Raw genomic sequence first — 17,151 nt, 5'->3', positions numbered from 1 at the left:
CGGACCCAGACTTGGGAGTGTCCAGATATCTCAATATCTGGGGAACAAAGGCATTCCTAATTTTGCTTTAAAGATAATAATATTGATTCTTGCCAAATATCATAATTAAGAAAATTAATAGTTTATCACAAACCCTTGTAGCAGAGCGCATCTCTCCATATATACAAGCATTGTACCTAGGGTGGATGCGTTCCTCCTCTTAGTTTCGGGAACGTCCTGCTCTGTCTATGGAGTAGCCGTCCTTTCACCACTTTGCTTTCTTAATAAACTAGCTTTCGCTTTGCACTACAGACTCGCTCTGAATCCTTTTTTGCACGAGATCCAAGAACCCTCTCTTGGGGTCTGGATCGGGATCCCTTTCCTGTAACAGTTTCAGGGTGTATACATATGTTAAACTTATTAATTTGTATACTTTAAATATTATGCACTTAATGCATATCAATTTCACTTCAATAAGCATACCAAAGATATTAAGTGCCTAGTAATAAAACTTACTAAAGACGTACAAATCCTCCACAAAAAGTCTAATATGCCATTGGGAGATATTTAGGGTAGATCTAAATAAATGAAGGGATCTACCATAGTCCTAGAATGATAAAAATCCTAATTGGGTTTTTTTGGGAGGGAGGGCAACAAGTTGATTCAAAAATGTATATGGGAATTTTATTTTAGTTTAGTTTAGTTTAGTTTAGTTTAGTATATGGGAATTTTAAAAGGCCAAAGATAGCCAAGACAGAAGAGTAAGGCAAAAGAATTTACATTAACAGATATCAAGACAGTGAGATGCTGATAAACAAATAGACCAATGGAACAGATTGAAGAGCCCCAAAACAGATCCACAGATACATAGACACGCGGTATTGGACAGAGGTGGGAATGCAGAGTCATTGAGAAATGACCAGTAAAAGGCACTGGGTAAACTGGGTATCTATAAGCATTCTTCTCACAACACACAAAAATCAATTCCAAGGTAGATTAAATACCTAAACATGAAATGTGAAAGCTTATAGCTCTTAGAAGGTTGTACAGGAAAATACCAGCATGATCCTGAGTACAGGAAGATTTTTTAAATAAGTAACAAAAAGCACCAATGATAAGGGGAAAATAGTAATAAAAAAAGAACAAAATGTTAACTATATAAAAAACTAAGAACTTTAAGGCTGCGCATGGTAGCTCACAATCATAATCCCAGCACTTTGGGAGGCCAAGGCAGGAGGATCTCTCGAGGCCAGGAGTTCAAAACCACCCTGGGCAACATAGAGAGATCCTATCTCTACAAAAATACATAAATAAGAATAATTTTTCATAGAACTCTACTCACTAAAGACATTATAAAGAGAATGAATGGTGACTGGGAGGGAGGCAATATACTTGCAACTAACCAACAAATAGAAACGTCAAAACCACAGTAAGATACCACTACACACCCTACAAAATGACAAAGCTTTAAGAATCTGTTGGAGTGTATGTAGCTGGAGCAACAGAAATTCTCATATGCTGCCAGTGAGAAGATAAACTGGCATACTGCTTTGGAAAGATGTCAAACATTATATAGTAAAGTTGAAGACAGGCATATCATTGACCCAGAAATGTTATTTGGTTTCTACCCTGAAGAAATGGCTATACACATGTAACACAGCATGTACACAGCAACACTGTAATAGTAAAAAACTGGGAAAACTCCAAATGGTCTATTCATAGTACAATAGATAAATTTTAGTATTTTCATTCAGTGGGATATTATATAGATGCTGAGCAGCCAAAAAATAGAAAAGGCTACCACATAGTGACCTATGCAGAAATGGCTGTCTTCCTTATAGTAAGAGAGTGACAGACCAGCAAGAAAGACTAAGAAGAAAATTAAATATAGCTCTCAGAACCAACCATAGCAACAGCAGGGAGTGTTTTGAATTCCAACATGTAGCAGACACTGTGCTAGACTGTCTTAAGATAACTCTACCTCCCACAACCATTCTGCAAAGTAGGAATTATTTTGCAGATAAGGAAACTGAAGAACAGAAAAGTTAAGTGACTCACCTGAGGACACACAGATAGCAGGTGACAGAGTGAAGATTTGCGACAAGGAATCAAATCCCACCTTCTTTCCATTGAAGTATGAACTGTTGATTGCTTGCAACAACCATTCACCACCTCTCCCTTCTTCCAGAACCCGATTTTGTTAAGATGTACTGCCTCTTCTGTGCTGTCCTAGGGATGGCAGAGCAAAAGACAGAACAAGCCTGGGTCCCTGAGGACTCTCTGGCAATGCTGCCAGGCCATACCAGTTAGGTGTTTTTGCTACCTTTTATTTATTTTTCCTTTATTTTAGCTTTAGGCCCAGTGGTTGTAGAACTGCTAGAGTTCTTGAATCAAAAAGAAAATGTAGTTAGAAGGCAAACTTCCCATTTCCTTCCAAACCATTGCAAGTAATACCAAAACCCAAACCAGATCACTGTAGCAGATGCTACAAGGTCTACAACAGGACTGGTTTATGCAGCCTGCAGAAGAGAACGCAAGCAGGAAGGCCTGTGAGTGTAAAGGGCTCCAGCAAGCAGCCTGGTAGCAGTGTTCCGGGAAGCCTGAGATGGCTAAGAGAGCACTGTAAGGGTGGAGGCCTATGCTTTATCCTGCCCCCTGATTCATTTCCCTATGAAGCTCATAGGTCCTGGCCAGACAGAAGCCCACACAGTCCTGTGCCTCCTGCCTTTCTAGGCTCAGCGCTTCTTCCTGGTCCAAAGCAGTTAATTCCAAAGTGAAAATTCCAGGCCACTACGTTGTCACATCCTCTCAAGCTACAACCCAGTTCCCAGTCTGTGTAGGAAGTTCTATTACTGTCAAGAAACTCTCATGTTCTTCTTACTGCTTTGCTGTTGACGTTCCTCTCATCTGGCTCCTGTGCCTCAACACCCCGCCTCTCCCCTGCACTGGCCAGAGGCAGTCCATCCTCTGAGCACTTCTAGTCCCCTCCTGACCTCACATGAGTGAGGAGGATGTCTGATTGCCAAGGGCTATGATTACAGACACAAAGCTTTCTCTTTTCGGGTGCTGGGATCCTTTATTCCATCTCTTTAATTTCTTTGGAGTTTTCTGTAACCTTCAAAATTGTGCTCTGACTCTGGCCTTTGGGTATGGCCTGTGGTGGGCTGTGTCCCTGGCATCAACAAAGGCTTTGACACAGCGTGGCCTTCAAAGAGCAGCCTGGATGAAACCGCAGGGGCCTGGAGCTGCAAGGAAAGTGGGTTAGCCCAGCTTTCACAGGGACTGTTTGGGCCCACTTTAGTTTTTGCTACATGTGGGAACAAATGTGCCCCTTCAGGCCTTTCAGATCATGGGGGTGGGTATTTTTGTTAAAGCCAAAACCTTCAGCTAATTTGGAAGCTGACAGGATTCTGCTAAGTCTTTGTGTTAACACAGTATCTGCTCCCTGGCCTTCCAGGTCAGGATCTTGGGTGGGACACCTGGAGCCTCCATTTGCCTCTGAATTTTCTAGAACAAAATTGCTTTTCGTCTCTCATTTCAAGGTCCTAGGAGAGAGAACCAATAGCAAAGGCCATGTCTGGAAGCCATTTGGGTGGGGGCAGGGGGTGTCTTGAGGTCTGCCCAGCCCAGCCCTTTCCTCTTTGTTCAGCCTAGGCAATGAAGCCACAGCTGCCACTCAGAGCTGTTTTAATTGTCCCCAGAAACCTAACTTCTAGAAAAACAATTGGCTTGCAAAGGATTCCAGACTCTCTGAACAGACAGATGATCAGAATCTTTTCTGATTTTCATTAAGGAATATTTCAAGAGGGACTGTGGCACCAAGACAGTCAATGCCTGCCCCTGAGCCCCTGATGAGAAGGAATTAAGGGCCCTGTGACTATGTATGTGACCAGAAGCCACATCAGGCTCCACCAGGCCTGGCAACTGTCCCTGATGGTCTGTTCTTCACCTCCTGTGGCTCCTGACTCTTCAGTTCTCAGTTGGAATTGAGGTCAGCCCTCTCGTTTCCTTGTCTGGCCCCTTCACCACCCACAATGCAAACCCATACTGAGGGACCAACCAGCAAGAGGCCCAGAGCAGCCCCCATAGCAACCAGAGGGGGCCAAGCTTGCTGCCACAGCCCACAACATGCCAACACCCCATTTAGACTTTTACATGAGAAATAAACATCCACTTGGTTCAACTGCTATTGTTTCGTCTCTGTGACTAAATCAAAAGTCCTCCTAGAGGACTAGAACTAGATCTACTGTCTGTTCTATGGCCTTCCCACAGTTCAGCTTCCTGTGCTCCCCAAAACTTCACCTTGGAAACATATTTAACTGGTTCTGACCTTCAGCCTTGTGTGACTATGGGTCCACAGCCAATATCAAATAACTGCAGACACCAGACACTTGGTTAAAATTCTCAATAGAGGAAAATGGTCGCTGGACAGTCAGCAGACTTGCTGTTTTCAGGTCAGCTGCTGGCTCAGTCCCCTCTGGGTGCCAGGGAAACCTGACAGCTGAGGGTTGTGATAAGGAGCAGTTTCTCTAGGAACTGACTGACATGTCTCCCTGAGGAGAGAGAAGTGACAGGCAACTCTAGGGAAGATGGCTTTCATGGCTTCATAAATATCTCACTGGCTCTTTGGCTTCTTCTCCAAGGTAGCCCAGATCTCCTCCTGTGTGAATATCTTTGTCGAAAGGGATGCATTGGTCAGGTAGGCCAGGTAGGATCAACTGAGGGAAGGTAGATGACCAGGATGGAGAAAAGCTGATGAGGCGGGGCTGAGGAGAATGAAGACTAATGCCCACTATCAAAGTTAGGGAAATAAAGTGTCGCTGCCAAGTCCAAACGTCAGGGTCACACTGGAAAACTGGACACAAAGCCAACGTCAGGAGCCAACAGAGCTGGAAAAGTGGAAACAGGCCAGGGAACAAGACTAGGCCGGGCATGATGGCTGCTGAGAATGAGCTGGTACCAAGCCTAGCTTCATTGTCTCTCAACCTAGCCTCATGCACAGAAAAGTCGTATCAACGAAGAGAGAGCTGGGTTTAATGATGTCACCAAGGGGGGAACAAAAGAAAACAACGTTCCTTAACCCAGGTCCGTAACTCTCGTGTTGTGCACAAGATTGTGTACATTTTCCAAAGTTTGTCAAAGGGAACAGCGCCCCCAAAAGGGTTATTTTAAGGTTTGATTGTGGACTCTGGTTATCCAGAAGAGGACGATCTCTGCCGATCTCTGCGGGCTCTCCTGTCTCGACGAAGTCCTTTAGTGCCTGAGGGTCTGGGCCACCTTCCAAAGGGGCGGAATCCCCCTGCCTCGCGTACCCCAGGGGTCTCTGTAGCGCTGCTGTTCTGTGAGCCTACTCCTCTCAGAAGCGCCGAGCACCAGGCCTGGAAGAGGACGAGTGTAGTAAATGAAGGGACACGGGGCGGACGGAGGGATTAAAAGATGGGGGTGTGATCTGTGCCAATGGGGACACTGACTGGTTCGAATATTAACGCGAGGTTTGTCCGCTTCTTCACAATCTGTCCGTTTCGTTTTACTGGGAAAGCAAATGTGTTCCCATCCCTCTATCTGGGGATACGGTTAGAGTTCCGGGAATGGGGTGCAGCGCCCGGACTGGCACAACCGCCGTTGTCCCACCTCCTCCAGAGCCGCAACACCGCAGTGCCGGGACTCGGACTGAGGCGAGGGCTCCCCACCCGCTACGTCGTGGCACCGCCCGTCGCCCCGCCCCTTGGGGAGCCCGTGGCGCGCCCTTTTGACGTAGTGCTTGTGTCAACATCAGCGCGCGCCGAGCCCGGAAGAGGCGCGGACTAGGAAAGGATTCGGTTCGCGCAGCTGCGGCGCCTCGGTCCCCATGGCGCTGTGGCGCGGCTCCGCGTACGCGGGCTTCCTGGCGCTGGCCGTGGGCTGCGTCTTCCTGCTGGAGCCAGAGCTGCCAGGCTCGGCGCTGCGCTCTCTGTGGAGCTCGCTGTGTCTGGGGCCCGCGCCTGCGCCCCCAGGACCTGTCTCCCCTGAGGGCCGGTTGGCGGCAGCCTGGGACGCGCTTATCGTGCGGCCAGTCCGGCGCTGGCGCCGCGTGGCAGTGGGGTGAGTGCCAGCGGGGCCTGGGTCTCTGAACCTCCGAGGTCCGCCTTGGAGGTCGGGCGGAGCCGGCCAGAAACAGGGCTTCCCAGAGGTCCCCGGGAGGCGCTGCTGTCCGCGCTGGCCCCTTGGCGAGAAGCGTCGGACGTCTGAGTGGAACCCGGTTCGTCACCGCTGCTCTTTCCACTCGGCTGGCCTCTGCACCTTTCTCTGATCCCGGTAGGACCAGCCCTAACAGCTTCTTGCTAATCCCTCTTTGTCTGACACCTTTCTCCGAGCCTTGTTCCTCGTTCCAACTTTTAGCCCCTTCTCTTCTGGCGACTGTTGTTTTGCAGTCAAAGATACTTGACCTTACCCACTTTGACAACACTCGTCTTCCTCTTTCTTCTGAACTTCTTGAAGACGAGTGATTTCTGCCTTTACCCACTTGCTTTCGTAACGCCGTGTAGTCTAGAAACCACACGACTGTACTGCAGCTCCTCTCTGATTTGCCTTTTTGAGTCTTCATTATCTGCTCTCTGCAGCCTTTCATGCATTGAACACGTCCTTCTTCGTGAAACTCTTTTCTTCCCCTGACTTCAGTGACATTGCATATTTAAGGTTCTTCCAAATCACAGTGCCTCCTTTCTTTGTACTTTTCCTTGGGAATGTAATTATTCCCTTTATAGTGTTGATATTGTAAACACTTAACTTTAGTCTCTGTCTCAGTTCAATTTGACTTTCTTGCCATGACCTCAGAGTTATGTATAACCACCACATAAAAGCAGGCCCTCTACCATGTAGACTACTACTTTCTGTGGAGTGTTGGGACTGGGAGGGGTAAAGTAGAGCAAACTTGTCCTGAAGATTAAATGACATAATTCATGTAATCTCTCTAGCATGGTGCTTGCTTTAAAAAGCATTCGATATTAGCTATAATTTTTTTTTGTTTTTTTGTTTTTGGACACAGGGTCTCTCTCTCTCTGTCGCCTAGGCTGGAGTGCAGTGGGGCAATCACTGCTCACTGCAGCCTCGACCTCCCAAGCTCAAGAGATCCTTCTGCCTCAGCCTCTGGAGTAGCTGGGACAACAGGCAAGCACCACCACGCCCAACCAATTTTTTATTTATTTATTTTTTTTAGTAGAGTCGAGGTCTTGCTATATTGCCTAGGCTGGTCTCGAACTCCTGAGCTCAAGCGAACCTCCCACCTTGGCCTCCCAAAGTGCTGGGATTAAATTGTCCTTCCTTGCTTTATGTGTGTTCATTCAGCAGATATTCACCAGCTACATGGTTAGTGTCAGGTCTGTTCTAGGTTCTTAAGATACAGAGATGGGTGAAGCAAGGTCCCCGCCTCACTTATTGGAAAAACACATATTATTGTATCAGTCTACTTGGACTGCTAGAACAGAATACCACAAATTAGATGGATTAAACAACAGAAATCTGTTTTATCACGGATCTGGAGGCTGATAGTCCGAGATCAAGGTACTGGCAGGATTGGTTTTTGATGTTGCCTCCCTTCCTAGCTTGCAGCCAGCTGACTTTTCACTGTTAGCCTGCGCATGCACGCTCCTGGTGCCTCTCACTCCTCTTATATGGACACTAGGTCCTTTTGGAACAGGGCTCACCCTTGTGACCTTATTTAACCTTAATTACTTCCTTAAAGGCCCCATGTCCAAATATAGTCACATTGGGAATTAGGGTTTCAGCATATGAATTGGTGGGGGGTGGACAGTTCAGTCTATAACAATTATGGTTAGAAGAGGAACATCCCACGAGGACCAGGCAGACGCCTTAATGCCTTTTACGACCTAATCTTAGAAGCACATAGGAACTCTTCTACCAGAGTCACAGGTCCACCTGGTTTTAAGGGAGGGGACATAGAACAAACCTTGATGGAAGGAGCATCCGTGTCACGTTGTGAAAAGAACATGTGGAATGGGACATCTTATTGCGACCATCTTGGAAAATATATTTTACTACGGTGACTTTCATAGGACAGACACTAAAGAAGAAATGAGATTTCTCCAAGCCAAAGTGGGAACAGTTCCACCTAGGCAAGAGAACCAAATGTGAAAAAGTACATGGTTGGTTTGGGAACAGGTCAACCTTGTTTTCGAGCAAGAATCTTACGGTAGAGGGTTGTAAAGAGATGATGCTGAGAACGAAGGGTTGGACCAGATTGTGAAGGGCTTTTTATGGGGAAGCCATAAAGGCTTATAAGCAGTTAACTGATGACAAGTTCTTTGTTGAGAATTGGTGGGAATGTGAAGGGTGGATTTTGAGCAGTGGTTCTAACCTGTTTCACTGCTTCTCATCATTTATTTCCCAAAGAGGATTTTTTTTTTTTTTTTTTTGAGATGGAGTCTGGCTGTGTCGCCCAGGCTGGAGTGCAGTGGCGCGATCTCGGCTCACTACAAGCTCTGCCTCCCGGGTTCACGCCATTCTCCTGCCTCAGCCTCCCGAGTAGCTGGGACTGCAGGTGCCCGCCACCATGCCCAGCTGATTTTTTGTATTTTTAGTAGAGACGGGGTTTCACCGTGTTAGCCAGGATGGTCTCGATCTCCTGACCTCGTGATCTGCCCGCCTCGGCCTCCCAAAGTGCTGGGATTACAGGTGTGAGCCACTGCGGCCGGCCCCAAAGAGGATTTTTAGCCCAAAGTTAGGGGGATTTAGGAGGGACGAGGGGAAGCAGGTGCAGTACTTGTATTCTTGTATCAGAATCGCATTTTGAGGTTGTAGTTTGACTTCTCTAGAGACGTATTCACACTCTCACACAGACGCACTCAAAATGCAATTTAATGTGATTCATAAGGAGGAATATCTTGAGACTCTGACACTGGTATAAGAGGCCGTTGTAGGGTTTGTGTAAAGGGAGAAAGGAGCCTGAACCAGACTTGGCAATGATGTAGAAGAGGTGAGATTTGAGAGATAACCTGAATAATAGGTTGGATGTGGTGGAGTAAAGAAAGGCAGTCAAAAACGACAGGTTTTTAGTATTGGATATCTTGTTTAGTTTTTGTTTTCTGTTTGAGACAGCATCTCGCTCTGTCACCCAGGCTGGAGTGTGCAGTTTCATGATCCAGCTCACTATGGCCTTGACCTGTCATGCTCAGTGTACCAAGTAGCTGGAACTACAGGCATGTACCACCACGCGCGGCTAATTTTTATATTTTTGGTAGGGACAGGATTTGCCAAGTTGCTCAGGCTGGTCTTGAACTACTGAGTTCAGGCCTTGCCTCCCATCTTGGCCTCTGAAAGTGCTGGAATTACAGCTGTAAACCACCTCACCCAGCCCAGTATTAAATATAACAACTAATATGATTAGGCTTTGTGTCCCCACCCAAATCTCATCTTGAATTGTAATCCCCATAAGCTAATCAAAGGAGAGACCAGGTGGAGGTAATTGAATCACGGGGGCGGTTCCCCCGTTCTGTTCTGATACTGAGTGAGTTCTCGTGAGATCCTTTGGTTTTATAAGGGGTTCTTCCCTGCTATTCGCTCGGCACGTCTCCTTCCTGACACCTGAAGAATAGGGTGCCTTGTTTCCCCTTCCCCTTCTACCATGAGTAAGCTTCCTGAGGCCTCCCCAGCCATGCTGAACTGTGAGTCAATTAAACCTCTGGCCTTTATACATTACTCAGTCCCGGGCAATCATTATACCATTATGAAAATTGACCAGTGCAACAACTTTATGAGGCAGGCAGATAACAGACATTATCACCAAGTCTTCACACATTGATTTATTTGCCCAAGATCTTGCAGCTATCAAGTGCCAGAGGAGCAATTGAAGCCTGGTCTTTCCCATTTCTGGTTCCTGGTTGATGCCATGTTATTGCCATTAAGAGAGGATTTAAGAAAAACAAGTTTAAAAAGATAAATTGGATTTCAGAGGAGAAATATACATACATTGTTATGGGATTTCAGATGAAGCTTCTCTGTCAGCTACTGAAAATGAGAAGCTGGTTTTTAGGAATATATTGAGAAACAGGATTGCAAATTTTGGAGACACTGGTACTTAGGTTGAAGCCAGAGACTGTATAGGATCACCCAGGAAGAGAAGAGAAGGTAAAAATGGTAAAGGTGGAATTCTGGGAGGCACTTAAGGGGCTGGTGGAAAGGGGTCAAAGAAGTAAAGGATAGGAGTTTTAAGGTGTTTAAGGTGTTTCTAGGAAACTTCCCCTGCTTCTAAATCAGACTCTGGTACCTGTTGTTCATTGGTTTAAAAATGATGAAACCCAGCGGGCATGGTGGCTCACGCCTGTAATCCCAGCACTTTGGGAGGCTGAGGTGGGCGGATCACCTGAGGTCAGGAGTTCGAGACCAGCCTGACCAACATGGAGAAACCCCCATCTCTACTAAAAATACAAAATTAGCCGGGCGTGATGGTGCATGCCTGTGATCCCAGCTACTCGGGAGGCTGAGGCAGGACAATCGCTTGAACCTGGGAGATGGAGGCTGTGGTGAGCCGAGATCGTGTCATTGTACTCCATCCAGCCTGGGCAACAAGAGTGAAACTCCGTCTCAAACAACAAAACACCCTTATGCTAATATTTATTGCCTCTGGAACTGGCTTCACCCCTACCCTTGAAACATATCTTGGTCTTCTCCCCTGTATGAATTCTCCATTGTAGCTAGATCATTCTTTATTGTATCCAAACACAAGGTTAATCCCTTCGTGTACAATTTTGCTTGTGTGTAATTCCTACGTGGGCTTCAGTATCAGATAAATCTGGGTTTGAATTTCAGATCCGCCTGTCTGTGGCTTTTGAAATGTTAGTTAATCCACAGCTTCACTTTTCTTAGCTAAAAGCAGTGATGACTACTTAGCAGTCTTACAGCATTTTGCAAATAGGTTTAATCTATCTGAAAATGCCTGCCTAGCATGGAGTGCTTCTTAAAGATCAGCCGCCTTTCTCTGTCTAGATGCAGGAGCTAGGGTTCAGCCCAGGGACCACTGCCTTTTTTTCCCGTCTCTTTACAGTTCTGTGTCTTAACGATTATGATTAGCTCTTATAACAGCTGATGCACGTAATGTAAAACTAGCGAAAACCTTAGAAAAGTCTCCGGACACGGTGGCTCACGCCTGTAATCCCAGCACTTTGGGAGGCCAAGGCAGGTGAATCACGAGGTCAGGAGATCGAGATCATCCTGGCTAACATGGTGAAACCCTGTCTCTACAAAAAATACAAAAAATTAGCCGGGTGTGGTGGCGGGCGTCTGTAGTTCCAGCTACTTGGGAGGCTGAGGCAGGAGAAAGGTGTGAACTCAGGAGGCAGAGCTTGCAGTGAGCCGAGATCGCGCCACTGCACTTCAGCCTGGGCGATAGAGCGAGACTCCGTCTCAAAAAAAAGAAAACCTTAGAAAACATTTTACAGGTGATGAAACAGAAGGGAGGAGATAGGAAACATCATCTTTACCTTAAAGGCACTTAAGGTCTAGATGGGAGAACTGTGCCCTCTTTCCCAGCCCCCCCAGCCCATTTTGACATTCAGCATCTATTGTCTTGACCTATTTTCCAGTTGTTTCGTCTGTGTTTTCTCCAAAATCACACTGTCATCTAATACACATTTTTTACTGATGTGTGAGATTCTGCTTGCATGTCAGATGAGCATAATTTTGTTTTCTGATTCTTTAACTGTGTCTCCCTTTATTTCCCCTTGATAATACAACATCTTAGGTAATAATGCTTTTTACATTTTGGGATGCTATTGAGTTGAGAAAGTGCAGAGAAAGATTCTTATTCTGGTTAAAGTATTATAAAACAGAACAAGAAAGTACATGTAAAGTACTCGTTTGGCATCTAGCGTGTAGTAGATGTTCAGTGTTTTTTTGAGAAAGGGTCCTGCTCTCTCGCCCAGGCTGAAGAGCAGTGGTGCCATCTTGGTTCACTGCAACCTCTGCCTCCCAGGCTCAGGTGATCCTCCTGCCTCAGCTTCCTGAGTAGCTGGGGCTGCAGGTGTGCACCACCACACCTGGGTAATTTTTGTATTTTTTGTAGAGATGGGGTCTTGCTATATTGCTCAGGCTGGTCTGGAACTCCTAGGCTCAGGTGATCTACCCGCCTTGGCCTCCCAAAGTGCTGGGGTTACAAGTGTGAGCCACTGTGCTCAGCCTGGTTTTTTTAATTATAAAAAGTTATCAAGTAAACCATTAACCAGTCTGAGAAACTGGTTATTTTCCCTCAGTATTCCTGATGTGATTAGGTGCGGGATGGAAAATGTTCCATGATAGTGATATTTTGTAACTCAAAATTAGTTCTGTTGGGTTTTGCCTTGTGTCACAAAATATACTGAACAGCTTTCCCCATTCTCATCTTTGAGGAGTCAGACTGTTTAAAATCTCAGCAGTACTAGATATGGAGAGTGGGGTGTTTATAGTTTTTGTTTGTTTGTTTGTTTTTTGAGACAGAGTCTCACTCTGTCACCCAGGCTGGAGTACCGTGGCACAGTCTCAGCCCACTGCAACCTCCACCTTCCGGGTTCAAGCGATTCTCCTGCATCAGCCTCCCAAGTAGCTGGGATTACAGATGCCCACCACCATGCCCAGCTAATTTTTGTATTTTCAGTAGAGACGGGGTTTCACCATCTTGGCCGGGCTGGTCTCGAACTCCTGACCTCATGATCCACCCACCTCAGCCTCCCAAAGTGCTGGGATTACAGGCTTGAGGGTGTTTATAGTTTTTGAAGTAGTTATTTTCAAAGGCAGATTTCCCTCCGTTTCTGAACCTTCACTCTTCAGACTCGGGACCCAAATCCATTTGGATACAATTTTTAGACTGGGCTGTCTGGAGGAAATGGTATCCCTCCTTACTCAAGCCCTCATTGTCTGAAACTTAGGAACCTACTGGCATCTGAAAGCCAGAGATACTTGTATTCCTATTGATTCTACCTACCAATCTAATGCTGCATTCATTAGAAATAAAGGGCACCATGTCTGAGGTAAAATTGAGACAGTTTGCAAGGTGTGTTTGGTTTCTTTACATTGAAGGCTGTGAAAGGAAAGATTTTAAACATATTTTTAAGCAACTGCCACGTGCGTGTCCAGAATAGCCCCTTCTGTATGTGTCATGGAGAAGGTCTGTCTTATATTTTCAGTGTTTCTTTGCTATAAATCATCCCTCTTTTAAAGAGAAGAGCCAAATAATTAGAGTAGCTAGATGTTTTATGCACTGAAAGGCGTAGTAACTCTTAGGTTATGCTTCTTCAGTTGACCAGTCATTATGTATGTCGAACAAGAAACTGTGAGTATTTAAATGCTATTTGATAGGCAAAACTCCTTTCAAAACATGAATCCCTAGGGGAAGAATTAATAAAAAGGACCCTTATAATGAAGATGCAGTCTGGTTGTGTCTTGGGGGAGGATTTCTCTTCCTTGCCCTTGTAAATCTTCCTTAAGTGATGTAAATAATATCTAGTCTGCATACAAACCTTTTTAAAATTATATCATTTTAAAAATTATAAAAGGAACACATGCATGTTAAAAGTAGGAATATACCTGGTAAAATTCCTCTTCATCCCAGTCTCATTCCTCTTCATTTTTGAAAGAGACTAAAAGGGAAATGTAACTATGCATTTTACACCAAAATTTCATCCATTGGGACATTTTTATTAATGAGTTTACCTTGTGGTTTCAGAGCTGGTCAGAATTAACTCTGAAGCCCAGTCACCCGTATCATTAGGGGCCGTCTCAGTTGGCCGGCTGGAAGCTGTCTGTATGGTAATCCAACCTCACTGGCCAGAATGACATCCCAATAGGCAGAGGCAGGAATAAAGATTACCATGATAGGGGTGGGGCAGGAAGACCTCATCTAACTACCTTAATTATTTAAACGTTCTCTTTAAAAGAGGGATGACTTAGCAAAGAAACCCTGAAAATATAAGACAGACCTTCTCCATACACACATAGGAGAGGCCATGCCAGACAACCTTAGTACAAGTTGAGCATCCAAAATGCTCTGAAATCCAAAACTTTGGGGCACTGACATGATGCTGCTGATGTATATTAAATATTTATATGTGAAAATTCCACCCACACATAAGGAATACAAACTTTATTTCATGGACAAAAGTATTTAAAACACTGTATAAAGTTACCTTCAGGCTGTATGTATGAAGTATATGTGAAATGGATTTGTGTTTGGACGTGAGTCGCATTCCCAGGATATCTCATGTATATGTAAATATTCCAAAATCAGAAACACTTCTGATCTCAAGCTCTTCAGATAAGGGATTCAACCTGTACTTTATAATTTCCACCGAGACAACCAAGAGTGGCAGGTCTTTAACGTTCATGGGTCAGTCCTGTGAACACTGGCCAAAGGGTGAGTTCTTACAATGCCGCAGGTGTGCCTAAGTCTGTAAACCACCACTAAAGTCTAAGAGGCAGGGTTTCAGCTGGGAGTACTCGGCATTTAGTAATTTATTGTATCTTGTCACCATCCTCATTTGTCTTTGGAGGGAAGATGCCTGATACTTAGCCTTTGACTGAAACACGTATTTTGCTTACTCTGCCAATTGCTGTTCCTAAGTATACATTCACATATTTAATCTTAACCATAGTTCTATGAGTTAAATGCTCATATTATTGCCATTTTGTGGATGAGGAAACCAAGGCACAGAGAAATTAGTGACTTGCCCAAGTCACACAGCCAGCATGAATCCAGTTTGGCTCTGCCAGCGTTTTCTCAGAAATGTTACATTTTTGTTACAGTAGCTTTGTTCTGAAATGCTAAGCACCTGTCTTCTCACTGTGTAACTAGTGTAAATGTTTGCCAAACTATTGAGGAGTCCTGTGTTCTGATCCTAATACATACATCCAGTTAATGTAATTTTTCTCCTGCCATGTGCTATTTCCTCTCCCAGGTTTCAGATCTACTTCCCCTGTTTTTCTGTTGAATAAGGTTCTGAGAAACATTTTCCTTTTGTTAAATGCAAAACGGTTACTTGGTGCTTCTGCTGCTTTCACACAGTTTTTTTCCTCCTTCCAGAGTCAATGCATGTGTTGATGTGGTGCTCTCAGGGGTGAAGCTCTTGCAGGCACTTGGCCTTAGTCCTGGGAATGGGAAAGATCACAGCGTTCTGCATTCAAGGAATGATCTGGAAGAAGCCTTCATTCACTTCATGGGGAAGGGAGCAGCTGCTGAGCGCTTCTTCAGTGATAAGGAAACTTTTCACGACATTGCCCAGGTTGCATCAGAGTTCCCAGGAGCCCAGGTCTGTTTGGTTCAGCAGTAGTAAATTAAGGGTGGGAAAAGATGCCTTCTTCATATGGTTCCTAGAAGCAAGCAAGCAACTTTTCATTCCAGTTTGAAGAGGAGGGGAGCAAAATCACCCCTGGTTGAAAACTGTGGGTCTAGGTTGATGGTTCTCAGACTTGAGCCTGTGTCAGAATCATTTGGAGAGGCTGTTGAAACACAGATTTCTGGACCTACTACCAGAGTTCTGATTCAGTAGATGTGGGATGAGACCCAATAATTTACCTTTCCAATGAGTTTCGTGGTTGATCATGTAGGTCTGAGAATCTCATTTTGAGAACCACTGGTCTGCAGGGTAGAACCTGTCAGAGTTACAACCTTAGTGGTTTCCAAGCTCACCTGGTGAATATATACAAAGCCCTGCATGGTCCAGGCACTTCCTGGAGGTTCACGTGGAATAAGAGGCAGTGCTGAGGCTGGAGACCGAACCATGGCTCTTCCTACCTCACCCCAGTATGCCTGCTCCTACATGTACCCTCATGCCTCTTGAGGCTAAGTTTTGGTTGTTTGGTTATCTCCCGTGTCTTGCCCTCAACCCATTCTTCCTCCTCATTTAAACCTTCTTTTGGCTGGGCACCCAGTCTAGGTTGGTAGTTCTAGCCAGGGACGCTCTTAATGCCATTTTCAATTGGCACCTTTCACAGACAAACCTTTGTGACTGCTTTTTTTGATGACTTAAGATTTTAGGCCGGGCATAGTGGCTCATGCCTGTAATCCCAGCACTTGGGAGGCTGAGGCAGGTGGATTGCTTGAGCCCAGGAGTTTGAGACCAGCCTGGGCAACATGGTGAAACCCTGTCTCTACAAAAAATAGAAAAACTTAGCTGGGCATGGTGACATGTGCCTGTGGGAGGATCATCTGAGCCCAGGAGGTCAAGGCTGCAGTGAACCATGATCATGCCACTGCACTCCAGTCTGGGCAAGAGGGTGCAACCCTATCTCAAAAAGTTTTAGAAAATAATAAGTTTTTTGTCTTTGAAGCTGCCTGTTTGAACATTAGAAATGGACATAGGCATTACCCAGCTGAGTTTCTAAAGGAGACAGCAAGTTAAGATTTCAGTTATTATCATTTTGACAGCTGAGATCAGTAGTGAGATTCTTATCTCTTATGAGAGAATCTTGATAGTTCTAACATGAGGAGTCCACTGCTCAAAAGTCTTTATGATTATGGAATTTAAACCACCAGTTTGATTTCTCTTCTCTCTTGATTCTGCCTTTATTTCTTGATGAAAAATTTTTTTACAGCAACTTTATCTAGCTTTGTGATGGTCCAAGTTATTTCATAACATTATAAAACCCCCTTTCACTAGGGGAGTGCCTTTTTAAGGCAGGTTGATAAACATTATATGAAAATTCTGAAATCTACTTTGTAGATATCTTACTATTTTCCCAAGATTTTTTTTTAGTAAATTCTAGCCATCGTGGTTAAATAAAACATTAAGGCTGACATGTTAAAGGGCCAAATTTCAGCCTACATATCACAGAAAGTTTCAAATTTATCTCTAAAAAGCTATTACTGTCCCATCTGAATTCAGAGGTTAGTCAGCACAAAATTGGCGTAAGAGTGATGTCTACCATCTAGAATTGTTTACTCCAAACTTGTCCAGTCTGCAGCCCAGGACGGCTTCGAATGTGGCCTAACACAAATCATAAACTTTCTTAAAATATTATGAGATTTAACCCCCTGCCCCCTCTTCTTTTTAACAGCTCATCAGCTGCTGTTATTGTTAGTGTATTTTATATGTGACCCAAGACAGTTCTTCCAGTGTGACCCAGGGCAGCCAAAAGATTGGACACCCCTGGTTTAGTCTATGCCTCTGTGTGGGCTGAGGACTAGAAAGCTGGGATTGTAGCATTCCACCC

At 45.0% G+C, this 17,151-nt stretch overlaps 1 protein-coding gene across 21 annotated transcripts in view; it reads left to right on the top strand.

Annotated features, from left to right (window-relative positions):
• Window positions 1–5,763: 5,763 nt before the first annotated feature.
• Window positions 5,764–17,151, top strand: part of ADPGK (ADP dependent glucokinase) — a 36,468-nt gene continuing 25,080 nt past the window's right edge. For 4 of the 21 annotated variants that reach the window (XM_073996271.1, XM_073996265.1, XM_073996258.1 and 1 more), the window contains exons 1-3: window positions 5,764–6,060; window positions 7,004–7,125; window positions 15,023–15,248. Coding sequence is in view for 11 of the 21 variants with exons in the window: in XM_073996258.1 (XP_073852359.1) it covers window positions 15,156–15,248 (93 nt within the window). In the remaining 10 variants the exon portion in view is untranslated. Of the gene's footprint in view, window positions 6,274–7,003; window positions 7,126–15,022; window positions 15,249–17,151 lie in introns of all 21 variants that reach the window. The other 17 variants (XM_073996270.1, XM_073996263.1, XM_073996256.1 and 14 more) reach the window with 5 other exon arrangements.

This window comes from Macaca fascicularis, chromosome 7 (assembly GCF_037993035.2).
Source record: "Macaca fascicularis isolate 582-1 chromosome 7, T2T-MFA8v1.1".
Lineage (NCBI taxonomy): Eukaryota > Metazoa > Chordata > Mammalia > Primates > Cercopithecidae > Macaca > Macaca fascicularis.
The sequence above is the reverse complement of the archived record's forward strand: the minus strand, read 5'-3'. Positions and strand labels throughout refer to the sequence as shown.